This window comes from Carassius carassius, chromosome 48 (assembly GCF_963082965.1).
Source record: "Carassius carassius chromosome 48, fCarCar2.1, whole genome shotgun sequence".
NCBI classification, from domain to species: domain Eukaryota; kingdom Metazoa; phylum Chordata; class Actinopteri; order Cypriniformes; family Cyprinidae; genus Carassius; species Carassius carassius.
Window position 1 is genome coordinate 4742598 of NC_081802.1, and position 17142 is coordinate 4759739.

At 36.2% G+C, this 17142-nt stretch overlaps 1 protein-coding gene across 2 annotated transcripts in view; it reads left to right on the top strand.

Moving 5' to 3' along the window:
* Positions 1–4114: 4114 nt before the first annotated feature.
* The window catches only part of cenpp (centromere protein P), a 56736-nt gene continuing 43708 nt past the window's right edge, over positions 4115–17142 (top strand). Inside the window, exons 1-6 of one of the 2 annotated variants that reach the window (XM_059544197.1) lie at positions 4115–4239; positions 4778–4918; positions 5124–5275; positions 5373–5461; positions 7610–7698; positions 16188–16284. In XM_059544197.1, the coding sequence (XP_059400180.1) occupies positions 4794–4918; positions 5124–5275; positions 5373–5461; positions 7610–7698; positions 16188–16284 (552 nt within the window). In that variant the 5' untranslated portion in view covers positions 4115–4239; positions 4778–4793. The remainder of the gene's footprint in view (positions 4240–4777; positions 4919–5123; positions 5276–5372; positions 5462–7609; positions 7699–16187; positions 16285–17142) is intronic. The other variant, XM_059544198.1, reaches the window with a different exon arrangement.

Sequence of the window (17142 nt, forward strand, 5' to 3'; positions counted from 1 at the left end):
AAAAAATAAAAACCTAGAAAATGACTTTAAAATCAAGGCGGCTGTGCTGAGTTCATATTAAAATGGAGAATGAAAAACCGTTTTTGGCTTCCCATCCCCCATTCACAGATTAGCATTACAGTTAGCCTCATAAAGCCTAAATGTGACATGCTTTTTATAATAAAGGCTTTAAGTAGAACCAAAAATGGGTTTTTACATTACAATATTAACTTGCACAAATGACTGTTTGCTAGTTCTTTAGAAAAAATAAATAATTATATATATACTACTGGCCCTTTAACAGACGCCGAAAGCAAAATGATAATCTGAGGAATCTTAATAGACATAAAACTTTTTTAATCTCCACACAATCACACAGCAACTCAAAAATCTTGTATCTATACTAGGAACGTGAATTATTCCTCCGAACATGTGTTTTTGTTGAGGAGGGGTGAGTTATTAATTTTAGCAAAGTGGGTAAAAAATAAATGCATTGAAGGATGAGGTCAAGCAATATTTAGAAAACAGAATATTACTTTTTGTGGGTTCTTTTAAAAATACACCAGCAACGTGCTAACTACCACATTCATCATTCTAGCATTAGCAATATGCTAAAAACCACTCAAAGCATATCAAACACCATTACAAAACCCATACTATTTTATCTAGAAAGTTCCAAAATTAAATGTATTATGGTTGAACTCCAAAAACAGAACTTGGTGATGCAAAATGGTCGTTTTGGGGGACTTATGTCACTGTACAAAAGCTGTTATCAGTCCTTGAAGAGTTATACACCAGCTGTGATGTCACATTGAAATCGGAAACCACAGCGTCCTGTTTATACACAGAACACAGTGTGCATAACTATATTTCAGATCCACAGACGTGCTGCTTTGCCTAGTGAGCAAAACCACTGTTGATCAAACACAAAGTCAATGGAACCACGACATTCTTTAACACACAGACACACAATACGCTAACTGGGCAGAGCCAAATGGTTCATGTATATTTATTAAGGGTTTCATCAGTGGACGAGTGCAAGGTTTTTGCTCCTTGAGTGATTGCACGTTTCATTCTTGGCCTTTGCACAGACTGACATAAAACACGTTCAGTACCAACTTGCCTGAGCTTGTGTGACCTTAAAAAAAATAATAATTTTAACTGAATTTGCAATTTAAGTAAGACATGCAACAGTTCACACAAAACATTTATTTACACGAACTGCATTAAAGCAAAACAGTGATAACAAATGGCAAAATATGACCAGTTACTATACCTAAAACATATAGCTGTATGTATATAGTTTTTACTTGTACTTATTTGCAAAATAAAACCTAAATTCTTTCATATATTAGAAACACATTTTTTTATTTAAAAAATATGTCTGTGCTCAAAACCTTCATGGGTAACATTAAATCTTTAAACATTTTTTGGAAGTTTACACAAGAGTAAAGACTCCAGTTACCCTTTTGCTCTAGTTGGTGGAAACTGCTTGAGTCTGCAGATAAGGGTAAGACTAAACACCAGGGGTCAAATATCACTATCATTAGCCTAAATGGACACTAAGACCAGGTTGAAGAGATTCCTCAATCATCCTTGCACATACAGGCACGTTTTCCCCCAAACGTAAAGTGTCTTTGTTGCTGTCGACACCGTGCAATCTTTCCTTACAGACTAGATGCAAAAAAATTAAAACAAAAAAATTGCATTATGTAACATTTGCATGATCTTCTGTGGAGAACATATGTACTAAACGGTCTTTAAAGCAGCGAGTGTAAACACATTAAAAGCACAGAGTAGGTTTTCTAGAACACAACTTTGTGGTTGATCCTGTGGTTTGGAGAAAGTGAGTGAAGAACGAAAACAAACACTGAAGCCTGCTGCAATAGTCATGAAAGTATGATCACATCACCATCTAGTGGTATAAAGAGACATTTATTAGCTCAAATAATTGAAATCATACAAAGGAAATATTCAGTAGATCATGTTTTTTTTATAATAAATTACAGCTATTAAACAGAATATGCAAAGATGTCTCTGTAAAAATGTTTTTGAATACTTTAAATTGTTCAGGTATTCAGCGAAGGCCTCTGGTGTCTTTTGGCATCTCTTTTGTTTCTTGCGACACTCCTGCTCAGGGGGAAATTGCTGAAATTCATGTAATAAATAATGCAAACCAAATTCAAGTAACTTCAAATGTCATATAGCAATTTTGAAATATGTTAAACTAGAAATCCACAATCTGTTTCAAGCAAAGGGACTGAGTATAAAATGTAGTTTAATATTATGCACAAAATATTAAAACATTGCTTTGTTATTTGATCAGTGACTTAGAAAGAGAGCAAGATCTTTAATATATGGACAGTGAAAAAAATAAATGGTGTAGAAACTATTTGTGAAACTGCCCAGAAATTGATAGTACATTTCACAATTACAAAGAAACAGTTAATTGAATTTAAATATAAAAATTTGTTTATCTAATACCTCTCTTTCTTCCGATCCTCTGTCTTGGTCTCAAAAGCAGCATGTTCTTGTTGTGTTGGGTCGTAATGTAGGCTGGAAACATCTCTGCAAAGCTAAAACAAGGTTCATAAACTTTTAAAAACAAGTGAAAAGAACTAAATGTATGCCTTTTCTTTCAAAGTGGACGTTTGTTTGATCTTCATCAGATCCTGAATCATCCTCTAAGTGGCTTTTTTTCAAGTTGTTCTTCTGGTCTGCTTGTGGCTTAATCCTCTTCTTAATCAGAATCAAACACAATGTATTTACTTTTGTTCACATTCACTGAGTCCTTAAAAAGATCTTCTTAGAGTAAATGACTCTAAAAGACTACGAGACAAATTCAGTTTTCAGTGAATTACGACTTTAAATGATGGATGCAATGATATTAAAATTCAGGTCACTACAGATAAGACAATAATTATTTTATAATTCCTTTATGTACAATAAATCATGATCAAAACATACAAAATGTGTAAAATTATGCACACTGCTAAAGTTGGCAAAACACAATTAATTTTTTTTATTTATTAGCAATGTTTCAGAACTTGTTACACAACACAAATGATTGTAAGCCTGATTAAAAAAACCTGACCAAAAATATTTTTTTTATTATTATTTTATTTGTTTTTTTAAATATAAATTTGGCAGGACTTGGGAATGTATTACATATTACTACAGCAGTACACTCTGTATGGTCTTATTTTTAAAAATATCTTACGTTAACATGTCATAGTTAAACAGTTCCTAAAATATTCCATGAGGCTGAATAAAAGCAAACGCTAAAGTAGACAGACTTATGCCTAACGCTGAGTCCCAATTCGCATACTATTCATCCTAAATAGTATGCGAAACTAGAATTAGTACGTCCCAAATCGTAGTATGTTGAAAAGAGTATTCCAAAGATACCCGGATGGTCTACTATTTCCGGTTAGAATTCGAAGTGCAGATCAATGCACACTCTACGTGCTAATATTGCCCACAACCCATTGCGTGCGGGAGGGAGGAGCTTTGCGATGGCTTTGATACACATGAACGTCAGAACCAGCCGCCTCACAAACGACCTGCGTTTGGTTCTACGACGACGCCGCCCTGCTTCTTCACTCCTCAACTTGGTAGAAGAACACAATTGTAAAATGTATTGTGAAAAAAACGACGAGGAAAAAAAAGATGGGAATAGTAAATCAAATTTTATTGGACATACAAGAATGAATGAAACGTTAACAGTTGTGGTGTGCGTAACTAGGCAACCACGTTGTCGTTCACGTCGCATGACGTCATCGAAGTATGTCCCAGAACGTGCATACTCTTTTGCTAAACACTCAAAAGTATTTACTTTTTCCTCACAAAAAAATTATATACTTTTAGGTCGTAGTATAAATAGGCGAATTGGGACTCAGCATACTGATGTTACACTGTAAGTCGTCCGCTGTGACATCAGGACGTGCATTTGGTTCCATTTTCGAATGTACCGCTACCTTATGGAATGTTCCATCCACAAAACAGTGAAGAAAAGTAATATTAGACAAATATCCGATTTCTCTCATACGCATCGATGATTATAGGCAGAAATATATCAGTTTATAACAACTTCGCTTCATAATAATTATATTTAGATAAATGTTTAAATGTGTTAAGTGTGTTTTTGTATATTTCTTCACCCCTGCAGTTCTCATTTGGTATGTTCCGTGTTGACGCGGGATTCAGTTGAATCAGTCAGAATCGTGAAGTTGCTGTTTTCATTTTCAGGAGTAGATAAAAGTAAGTTTATTCCTATAAACACTCGATTTTAAGTTATCTAAGTAATAGATCCATATAGAAATAACATATAGCTTTATATTACAACTTTAGACTTTATTAAGACTCTCGTCTGATTAATGTTTTGGTTTGTTCTGTCAAATCGAGCTCCTGTCATCGGATTTACGCTCGAAATATTGTTATTATAAAACTATGTAAAAGAATCTAAAGGTTTATAATTAACACATGGATAGCTGTTAGGATAATCCGTCGGTTTGATACATTTATAAAAGCGTTTTTGACATGAACCGTCTCCTGCAGAATGTGATGATAAATGCATGCGGTGAAATCTATTAAATATGTTGTATATTTTGTTGAAATGTTATATATCGCTTAAGTTAGATTAGTTAAAAGTTAATTTTTTTTAACTTGAGCTTAGTACCTTTGCATATCAAAACAATTCTAGCATGCAAATGTTATTTAAGCTATATGTATATTATGTAAACGTGTTTATTATGTAATATCTCTCTTTCTGTATGAATTTCCATGAACGGCTTTTTAGTAGATTGAGGAAGAGAATGGAGCAGAAATATGAAGAAGAGATCCAGATGCTTCAGCAGGAAATTGAAATGCTGGAGGCTGAACAGGAGGATATTTTACGGTCCATTTTCATAGAGCATGGAGATCGACTACAGCATGAACTGTTAGTGGAGACTACCTTTCAGTGGATTTGATCTAGTTTCATATAGCAGTGTAAACTGGACATAAATGAACAAAAGCTAAATTAAAAAAAACTGTCTTCCTGTGATGTGAAATCTTTAAGGATAATCACAATGAAAATGGTTCACTTGAGGACTGGACAAAAGGAAATACATTTAAGGTTTTAACTTTTTTCTTTCCTCTTACAGAAAGTCAGTGTTTGAGGAAAGAGGAGGATCACAGAAACCTGCTCTTTCAAAGCTGATCACAGAAGTCAGAGAGCTGGAAAAAGACCTCAGACGACAGACGGAAATCAATGGGATTGCTCTAAATGAATGTTTCGTAAAGACATTGCACAAAAGTGAGTTTTTTAAAATTTGCCTTTAATTACAAAATCATTTATATAGGTTAATTTCTCGATTTTTTTAAAACATTTTTTACTTCTGTTGTCTCTTCAGGTGAGAGAAAACTTGTACAGCAGCTCAGACTTGCAGGTCACTGCAGTGTACTTTTGTTCCAGGTTGAATTTGCAGTGACTGAGATTCAGGTAAGTCACTACATATTTATGCATGCACTTAACAGTATTAACACAGGTATTGTTTATTAAAATTAACAAACTTTCAAAATGCACACAAAATGGATACTTCTTTGCAAAGCAGGGTGTTTGAAATATTTCTCCTGCCAGATGAACGATGTAGATTGTGTGCTTTAGGACTTAAGATATTCACGGTCTTGCAGCTGATTGCAACAAAACCATGAGGTTAAGAAAATCCTTAGTACTAATTAGTTTTATGAGTTTTGGTGTTTTTTATGAATGGTTAGCAAATTACCTGAACAATTTACTCACCTTCAGGCCATCCAAGATGTAGATGAGTTTGTTTCTTCATTAGAACAGATTTAGAGAAATTAACATTTCATCACTTGCTCAGCAATTGATGCTCTGCAGTGGATGGGTGCCGTCAGAATGAGAGTCCAAACAGCTGATAAAAACATCACAAGTAATCCAAAGCACTCCAGTCGATCAGTTAATGTCTTGTGAAGAGAAAAGCTGCATTTTTGCAAAGAACATAACCGTCATTAAGACGGTTGATTCTGGATAAATAGTATAGTTCAGTCATGAAACTCTAGATGGTGCTGGCTGATGGGGTGTTAACTTAACTGATGATATTCAAAGAGTTAAACAACTTGGCACAAGCTGATTGGTTCATGCTGTATATGCAGCCAATGAGCTTACTGCCTTGTATTTAAATGGCTAGCTAGTATTCACTCGAGATTCCTGCAGTGCACTTTCAGAGTTCTCTGGAAACCTTCACCTTCCCCAGCTCCACCTGTATAGATCTACTACGGGTTATTTTAGATGCTATTTGTGGAGCAGCAAGTAAGTTCCTGTACTTGCTTGCAGCAGCAGCAATAATCTACAGCTACAGCAATAACCAACAGCAGCAGCGTAGCAGAGATCTGTTCCACCAAGACCAAATACATTAACATTGTCATCATCATGATAAAACGTTGTGAGAGTTTCCATGATTGAAATACGAGTTCTCTGTCCTTAAAATTGCTTTCTAAAGTGAAAAAGATATCTCTGTTGAAAGAGGAGAGAAATATGCACATGGACTTTTTCACTGGAGGAAGTAATATTATGGATTATGAACTCATACTTTGGCCAAAAGCAATGGTTTAAAGTTAAAATGCCTTAATGATGGTTTGTTTCTTACAAACACTGGTTTTGTTGCAGCCAGGTCATGGCTTTAAAACTCACAAAGTTTATTTTAAGATTCTCTAAGTCAGTGACTATTTGGTTTTGTTCTCTAATTATTAGTTGTACTTGCTATGATTTCTCATGGGTTAGGGGTTTGTTTATTCAAATCGTATGTGTTGTTAAGGAAAAAGGTGAGGGATGAGTATCATAACATGTTTTTTCATTATAAAGCTCCATTCAAATATTCTCCAGAAAATGTAGTCAAGTACTGAAATTCTCACATTTCACCTACAATAATTTAAACCACATAAAGCTCATTGTAATTTGAACCAGCGAAGCCTGCCGTGATTGTTCTTTTATTAAACACTAGAGGACAGCATGTCTCCATTTTGACCCGAGACTTTGTCATTTCAACATCAGATTTGTGCAGTAGACTTAAAATGTCTCTTTAATGGAGTAGATTCGACAATTATAGTTTTGTCGTTCTTCTTCTTTCTCTGAAATCTTCATGACAAGCATAAATGCAGTTCTTTGAGCGACCTCCTTAGCACAAATATTTACACAGTTGCATTAAATAATTCAGAATAATAATGTTGGTTGGTGACCTACATTTTTTTTGGTTATTTTAAATAGTCAGCCTGCGGATAGATCAGTATATAACTCTGTTTTATTTGTGTTGGAACATCTTAAGCTGAGTCACAGTAAAAATAGTAAAAAATAAAATAAAAAATCTTTAAAGTTTAAAATCTTTACCATGTCAATAGTCAAGAATAAACTTGAAGCATTACATAAAGCGCATAAAAAAGTGAAAGCAGGTTCATGCTCCAGTCTTAACAATAAAAAAGAAGAAAAAGAGTCTCTTTCCTGAAGAGAGGAAATCCCATAAACCATCAGTTTCATGACAGGTGATGGAATAAATGCGTAAATGCAGATCAGTTTAAGGCTATTTATTAAGAGTATTTCTGATATTGTTTAACTCTCAGTGTTTATTTCCAGGAGGACGATGCTCTGCGCAGGAGAGTTACAGAGCTCAATATCGTTGTGGATGGTGTTGAATTCAAAGATTTCTCTGCATTTGTGTCCAGGTAGAGTGATGACTGTTAACAGCTTTAATATCATTGGTGTGTTTCTATTTTAAGGGATTTTGAGGAGATTTTAAGGAATGTTTACTCACCCTCAGGTCATCCCAGATGTAGATGAGTTTGTTTGTCCTTCAGAACAGATTTGGGGAAATTCAGTACCACATCACTCACTCCCTCACCAATGGATCCTCTGCAGTGAATGGGTGCCATCAGAATGATATTAAAAGATGCATATTTTTGATAAATTGGTCATTAGGAAATTTTTAACATCAAACATCAAGCCAAAACAGTTCTAAACAACTCTTAACAAATATGTTTTTATCCGCTATTTGGATTCTCATTTTGACGGCACCCATTCACTGCATAGCATCAGTTGCTGAACAAGTGATGTAATGCTAATTTCTCCAAATCTTTTTTTAGATCAAGAAACAAACACAACTACATCTTGGATGGTCCGGGAATAAGTACATTTTTGGGCGATCTATTCCTTTAATATAATAATAATAATTATTATTTTTACATTTATTTAAAAAAAGGTAAGTGGATTCCATAGATAATTACATGGATGTACTCTTCACAAAATGTTGGATCTTGCTTGTTTGCTTAATTGAATCAACAGAAATCACATTTGGAGAAAATCCCGGTTGCGTAGTAAGTTACACAACATAAAACCTACAGTGTAAGTAAACATCATGCAAGTGAATTCCCAGACACCATGGAAGAGTGTTCTTGTAAAAATACACAAATTCAAACAAAAAGAGGGGAAAAAGTATTCAAGTGGCTCAATAGCTGAATGCTGAGTGAACCCTGACCAGCTGTTGTTAACAGAGAGCGAGATAGTTCCCGCAGAGGTCTGTTTTTCTCATCAGATCTCTCTGATTGGTGAGTGTTGTGAGATCAGGTTAGATCCGCTGCCGACTGATTGACTGACGGCGATGTACTCTTGAGAACTGTTCATATTAGGTAGTGTTTAAGTGAAATACCACATAACCTCAAAAATATTAACTTTTTTTTGTTTAAAAAATATTCCATCATTAGAAAAATAATGGCTTTGTTTGTGTGTTTGAGTGATTTCTGTTGCGCTTGCAGCTGAAGGATTTGTTTATTCGTGGTCCAGGCCAAATGAACAAATAAATGTGATCATTAGGCATGTGGTCCATATCTGCTGTAGCTTTTTTTCCCTGTTGTATTCTATTTTCTTCTGTTGTTTATTTTAAAGTGCCCCTATTATGGGTAATGAAGGGTTCTTATTTTGGCATTTATTTTTACCTTATTTGTTCAACGACTCCCAAACGATCTGCTCAACAATTCATTTTTCCAAACCCCTCGTTTGATTGATGCTAATCTGCAGTGATTGGTCCGATTGGTCTCATTTTTATTTCATCATGCCTGATAAAGCAGCGTTTGTGAGCGCAGTGCTGCTTTGTGTACAGTGAACTGTGGAAACTAGTGTTGGGCGATATGGCCATTTTTCAAATCGTCATATCGTCAGCCCGTGAGATTGACGATACACAATATTATCATGCATGGGTGGAGTAAGAGAGAGACTCTTCGTTCTTGTCATATATTTGGTGTTTTAAATGGTGCAGGTGTGTGAGAGAGAGAGCCTATGGAATCGCCAATAATCGAAAAAATATACTTTCAGCTAGTTCATATATAGTCGATCGCAAATGCGCCTCATGATGAGACCGACGCACCTTCACAGAAACAAGAATGAGATGCATTCTGACATAACTGTGGCATTAAACTCAGTGAGGGCTCGTTTAAAATATTACACATATATAGGTTTTTCAGATTACTTGTTAAAGTGCAATGAAATACCTTATATCTGCAGACGATGTACGTCTGTTTGTGGATGGAGACTTAGTAATGGCCAAAACTATGTATTTTGCATGCATCACATTATATTGTGGTGTGCATAAAAATAATAACAGGCGGCAGAGCGAACTTATCATCCATAGTGGTTCTCACGGAGTACTTCTACGTCATCACCACATAGTGTGTGTTATAAGTTAAGTGATCAGTCTTTAAGAGAAGGACTATGTGAGAACTGCTATGGATGATAAGTTCGCTCTGCCACCTGTTATTATTTTGTCTTCACTTTATTTGTAACGCCAAGAAAGAGTTAATCTCTCATGTATGGGTGTGCACGGATAGTCGAACATTCGAATATTCTTTCTGCTCTAATTATTCGATAAGTAAAAATGATATTCGAATTTCGCAAAAAAATTCTTTCTAAATTCTGGTCACTTTCTGTGATTCTCCACGGCATATTTGAAGATGTATGCAAGCAAAAAATAATTAATGAATAAGGGGCTGTTCACATATCGCGCCTAAAAACGCATGGAAAACGCTATGCGCGCCGCTTTCTCCTTCTTTCCAAGGCGCTCGGGCAGAAGCGCTCCTGAGGCGTCTGCCAATGACGCGCTCTCTCCATGAAGACGCAGAAATTTCAGCAAAGGATAAATGGATTTGCAGCACAAAAAAATCGCATTTAGTAGCTCTGCTACTAAATTTATTTCAAAATGGCAATCCATATACAGCTATGATCAGCTGTTCATAACAGTGCGACGTGCCTGGAAAAAACGGACGTGTCGCACCGCGAGCGCATCACGACCACGTCGCTTCCATTATAAGCGCGCATACCGCACCTACATTGGAAATAACGAACTTGAGCGCGCAAAAGATGCGATAAGTGAACGGCCCCTAAGAACTGCGGTCTTCTACAGTACTTCAAATATGCCGTGGAGAATCATAGATGATTACAGAGAGTCCAGCCGAGACGAGTGGGAACAGTTCTTGCTGGAGCCATGTATTCCACCAGATGAGGATCCCATTCAGTGATGAAACGAAAACACGAAGCGCTTCACAAAACTTATTCGCTTAGCACACCGTTATTTGTGAGTCCCGCCAACGTCTGTGCCGTCAGAGCGCGTTTTCTCCGCGGCCGGCCTTATTGTTAACAGACTAAGGAGCCGACTTTCCCCCGATCATGTTTACATGCCCGTATTTCTTAACAAGAACATTTGAAACAATAGAAAAAAAAGCAAAAAGATTTGCTGACAGTTTCAAAGTTTCAAAGTGTAGGCTACGTTCTACAATAGCCTAATTGCTGCAGGCTGCTTTACGTTTTTTCTTTGTTCACTTTTTTTTGTTGCTTTTAATCTACTTTTGTTTGTTTGCACGCATTGTTAAAGGTTTTCAGCTACAAAACACGATGTGTAATGTTCAAGCTTATTGTGTGTAAGCTTGTTCAAAATGACGGAAACAATAAATGTTGCTGAAAAATAACGTCTGTCTCATTAAACTTAATTTAAATAAACGAATATTCGAATATTATTTTTTTGTGAGCTCAAATATTCGAATGTGATTTTGCGGAAAACGCCCATCCCTACTCTCATGTATGAGAAGAGTGCGTTGTTGTGTAGCAGTAATTTAATGTGTGAGACACCAACTCCTTATTTTCTATCTCTTTCATTTCATGGATTTAACGAGTTATCGGAGTCAAAGCGTTACAACTTCTTCAGCAAAACTACGCTTAGTGTGTGAGTGTGTGAAATGCGGTGCTGAAGTGAAATAGCTGGGCAGTTTGATAGCCGAATTATAGTAGGCCACCTAATAAAAATGATAATAGTTATAATTATCATAATGTAATACATTAATAGGAGAATGAGCCTAATATCATCTTGACTATCGACAAAGACATCTGCTTACGTCGATATCTCTGACTATTGTCGATACACGGTACTATTGTCTATTGGCACAACCCTAGTGGAAACCGCTATTTTACTGCACCAAAAGCGGCATCTAGTGACAAAGAATTCGTTTTCAAAACAACTAGTTTCAATGATTCAGAGTCGGCTCTTCCTTTTGACGGACAACAACTTTATACACGGTGTACTTTCATATTTACAACTTTGCAGTATGTTTTTATTCACTTAGAGCTGTGTTACACACTGCATGAAAGGTAATAAAAAAAAAAAATCCATAATAGGGGCACTTTAATGCATTCTATTGGTGTTTTTTTTCTAGGGATGCACCGGTTGACCGGCCATAAATCGGAACCGGCCGGTTTTTGCTTAAAATACGAGTTTTGGTATTTTTTCGGCCGATTTTTTCCGGAAGTGTGCCCGCGTGCACAGACTACATTGTAATCATTTACTATCATGTCATTTGTGAGGAATTATTTCGAAATCTGTGCGCAGGACACGGGGAGCCATTCAGCACTGGAAATGCAGAGCTTCATGTCTGAGGCACAGATAGCAGGAAGCGATCAGCCGTTGGTGTACTGCAGCACAAATAAGAGCTCCTTTCCTGCGCGCACTAAAGCTGCGCGAGCGTATACTGTACCTGTCAGAGCCCTGCACACGCGTAGACCGTGAAGAGATGTTCAGCTCAACTTCACGTGTTGAGAAATGAAACGTACTAACCTGTGACAAAACGGAAAGGTTTTTTTTTTTTTTTTTTTTTTTGTAAATTAGAACTTGCATACACGTTTGAAAAGCCAGAAGTAAACGTCAGTTCTGCATTAGGATGATTATTTTTATTTTACCTTAAAATTACATCGACTTAATTTGGTTTAAAAATCACCTGCTGTAGCACACTCAAAAAAAGTGTTTCATTCATCCAATTAAACATTTTTAGGGTAATGATACACATCTAAATTTTTTTTTTACTTGAGACAATAGTTATTTATTTTTCATTGGCTCAAGTAAAAAAAATATAGATGTGAATCATTACCCTAATTTTTTTTTTAATTGGATGAATGAAACACTTTGCATCTTTGTTTTATTCGCACCAACATTATTTGATTTTAACATTTTGGAATAATATATTTATATAGCATACTTTTATTTAGTCTCACTGGTAAAGACCTTTTTTTTATTTATTTAAAACCAAATTTAAAAACTAAAACAAATACTGAATGCTGATTAAGAAACTAATTGTGTTGTTTGGACTGTAGAACTATTCAGTTGTTGCCTTTAATTTCACATGGTTACAGTTAATCTTTTCATTTAAGGCCAGTTCTATGTAGTTTCAACCCAATTCAAAAACAAAAGCTAAATGCTGATGTCTGTACCATCTATGTTTGTATTAAATGTAGTATACTTACTGTGCAGTTACTGCCGTTCATTTCAGATGGTTATGGTAATTGTTTTCAATAGCCAAAAGCCAGTTTGGCCTATTAAATAACAAATAAACATCTTGTTTATGAACACTTTCCTTCTTTCTTGTTTGTTGCTTAAAGATAAAAAAAAAAATCGGAAATCGGTATCGGAATCGGCCAGTTTGCTTGTAAAAAATTGGTATCGGAATCGGCCAAGAAAAATCATGATCGTGCATCCCTGGTTTCCTATTCTGTTGTGATGTTTTATTCTGTTCTGTTCTTCTTGTCACAGTGTCTGGTTTGTGTTCCCTGGGTAACAACTAGATGTCCTCCTTACCCACGGTGTCTGTCACTTTCTGAACTACATTCCCCACGATCCTTGTTTCTTCATTGCACTCAGCTGTCCCTGGTCGCTAATCATTGCACTCAGCCAATTCCTCATTAGCATTGTCATTTCCCTGTGTATTTATACCCTGTCTTTTTTAGTATGTGTTATGGAGTCCTTGTGATTATCACGCCACTTCTGAGTTCTGTATTTACCCGTTTAGTTTTTGTACCTGTTTGATTTCTAATTGCCTCCTTGGTTTTGACCCCTGCCTGGACTGGAGATTGGTATAACGATTTTGCCCTATTAAAACTTGCTGCAATTGGATCTACTTTTCCTCTTTCTTGTGTGGATCGTGACACTTCTCCTCTCTGTATTCTGTTATATTTTGTAATATTCTGCTCTGTTCCATCTATTCTGATTCTATTTCGTTTTCTAGACTTTTCTGCTTTGTTCCATTGTATGCTGTTTCTAGTAATGCGGCAAAAAAAATTCTGGATTATTATTTTGAGCCAAAATTTAATCAGTATCTCCTACTAGAGCTTTATAGCTACAACCACCAAACTCAGGTCAGATCTTCAGCAACATGCTTATCATGTTAAAAACATGCTAGAAACATGCTAACAACATGCTAATCATACTAGCAATGTGGTAATCACGTTAGCAACGTGCTAGCAAAGTGCTAAATCATGCTAGCAACATGTTAATCATGGAAACAACGTGTTAGCAAACTTTATAAATAATGCTAACAACTTATTATGTTAGCAATATGCCATCAAAATGTTAAATCATACTAACATCTTTCTAATCATACTAGATGCATGTTAACAACATGCTTATTACGTTAAATGCATGCTAGTCATGATAAAAAACATGCAACCAACATGGTAATTATGCTAGAAACATGATAGCAACATAAGAAATTTTTTTTAAAACATGCTAGCAACTTCAAAGTTTGTTCTCAGATTTTACCCATCTGTTCTGCTTTGTTCTATTCTATTGTGTTCTGTTGCTGTATTGTGCTTTTTTGTTCTGTTCTGTCAGTTTTGTAGTGTTCCATTTTTGTGGTAAACTCCACAAAAATGAGAAGAGCAGCTTTACGGTAGGAGCATGTTTTTTTTTATGTTGGTGGAGTAATCTCTCTTTCTAAACTATGGATGGTTGCTCTTCTGGTGCTGTAATGAGTCAGTTCAGTCAGTTGTGTTCATAAGAAATCTGCACCCCACATAATGATGTGTGGATTTAATGTTTAAAAGTGCTGTGTTGACGGTCCATAACATGTCCCGCTCATTAAACTGTCAACAAATGGCACCAGCAAGTCATTGACAGACAACAGCACCCCAAAAAAGGTGAAGGTGTGGACAACCTGAAGGTCACTCTGGACTGTGTGAAACTCCACCAGAGACCTCAGGGATCGATCAATACCATTGTTGTCCTAGTTAATGTATTTGCTTTATTTGTTGGTTTAGAGTGATACAATTCCTGTATCTGTAGCTTTATGGTACATTTCCATTGATTCAAAGCAACTACTCTCTGATCACCACTGATCTCTCAATCAACATAATATCACTTGAAATGTAAATGCTTTACACTTCTACATTTGAACTACCAATGAATTTCTTTACATTTCAGAGTTTGTTTTCTAAAAGCATGACTATTGGATCTTTTGTGGTTGTTCCACTTGAGATGACAAATTACAGTTTGAAGCAATGCTGCTGTTTTGGCGGCGATTTGTTTGGGTTCTTTTCTAAAGTGCAGCCAGCCTCCTGGTCGCTGAATGTACATCTGGATCACATTGTCTGGTCTGAGAGTCCTGGCACGAGAGAGTCGGAAAAATACTGGAGATAATGATTCTCACATAAGTCTGAGTTGTCTCTGCGTCTCAGGAAGACGCATTTTATAACTATTATGGTCCGTGTAAACTTAAGAATTTTTTGAGCACTTTTGTGGTCAGGTACATAAATGGATTCAGGCATGTCTGTTGAGAAAGTTTTAAAGCACTAAAACTACTGTATCCTCTATAGCTGTGCTTCCAACTTTTGTTCTGTTGATGATGTTTTGATTTTTGACGAGTGTGAAGTTTGAATCAAAGCACAATCACACAGGTTTTTGGAACCTATACATCTATACATCTTTTTTCTTTTTTTTTGCACAGTCTAAAAAGAGTATGCCAGACCTACATTTCACTGCTTGTTGTATGTCATATAACTTGTACGTGACAAATAAAATCATGAATCTAATATTAGCACATACCACAGGTTCTTGGCAGCATAACCAGGCAAATGAGTAAAACTGAAGGGCAAATTTAGTGAAATTATACAAAGCAGCCAAACATTGATTTGCCATTAATCGGTCTGTTGAGCAATCCTGGCATTCGGTGTGTTTAGTCTGTCGAACTTAAAAGGTTAGCGTTCTTTAAAATGACTTTTTCAGATTCATGGTCCCCAGTCAACAAATCTGAAATGCATGCTATGGAAATTTGCCTGTATTACAAAATGAGATCCGTCGGCGAGGTTGATTTGTCTGTGGTTTCTTTTAAACAGCATTAGACGTCAGTCAATCCAGATGGCTGATTAATGTTTGTAAACTTTCAGCTTACCCAAATCCAAAAAGTTTAAGGTGGACATTAATTGTCTGGTGCTTAGATATTCTCAGGGAGCCTTTTCTCCAACTCTTGCCATTAAGCTGCTGTCTTTTACTCTTGGAGTGGATCCAATTAGTTTTGAGAAACGTACCATTTTTCCATCACACATTACAGCACCGGCCTTTCACAGACAAGACTCGAGAGTCATGGAAAGTTGCGTTCTGTGCCACAGTTTTCTGGGCTCCTGGTAAATCTATGGAAAATCTCAAAATGTCTCGTAATGTCAGCCTGTGAATGGGATTAATCACAAATAAACAGTTTATCCTTCTACATTGTATGTGGAGGATATTTCCCTGTCATTTGTTTTCTTATCAAATAATCCGATTAGAATTTACCAAATTGTTTATTTATCAAAGTGTGCAAATCAATGTTGGGTGTTCTGGGGTATTAATGTAACAATACCATCTTGTTTGCAGAGTGGAGGACACAAAAGACCTTCTTTTGTTCTTCAGGACCTTGAGGACGTTCTCTGAGAGATGTGAGGAGAGGCGTCAAACGTTTCAGCACTTTCAGGTAACCAGGAATAGAAGCAGGGAATAAAGTGCTCATCCAACTATGTATGGTAGGGCTGTAGCTATCGAATATTTTAGTAATCGAGTATTCTACCAAAAATCCCATCGATTAATCGAGTAATCAGACAAAATGTGTTTTTGCTTAATTATAATGACGCGATATTGATGTGCGCATGCGCAGTAAACCCGGGTAGAAAAATCTGACGGGTAGGATAAAATGCCAGGACACTGGACTTTTATTTTGACGGGTTGACATTTACAGTTCTGTGTATGTGATGTGACGCTAGTTTTACTTAAATCAAATGGTCAAATGCTCATGAAGTGACTGTCAGAGCAGTTCTGGAGATGTTGTTCATGTGTTCACGTCCTTATTTAGTGAGACAGCAGACGCTGAAATTACCGCGAGCGTCACATGTGTGCTGGTGACACACTGGCTGTGTGGCGTTTCTGCTGCGTGGCACCAGAATCTTGCCTGGCGCGCTGCTGTAGGTGACATAGAGGTAGGCCGCCGACAGATCAGGCTCTTGTCTTCACGACAACAATTTCAATTTTTTTACACACCTACACCTTCATGTAAGCATAAATATAAAGACTACTGATAAAGGACACCGTTAACAGTATTGACGGCAAAATAGACTTTGCTTGACAGGTGCAATATTTGAAAATCGATAATTATTTATTAATTTTTTAAATTATATTTATATCTGAATTTATGTCAACTTATAGACTTTCAAACATCAAAATGCCATGAATTAATATGTATTTGTGTACAAAATGACATATAAACATATTTTCCTATTCTATTTTGCCTGAAAACGCTTCCAACACGCTTGCGTGTCGCGTAAAAAATAGGCGTCGG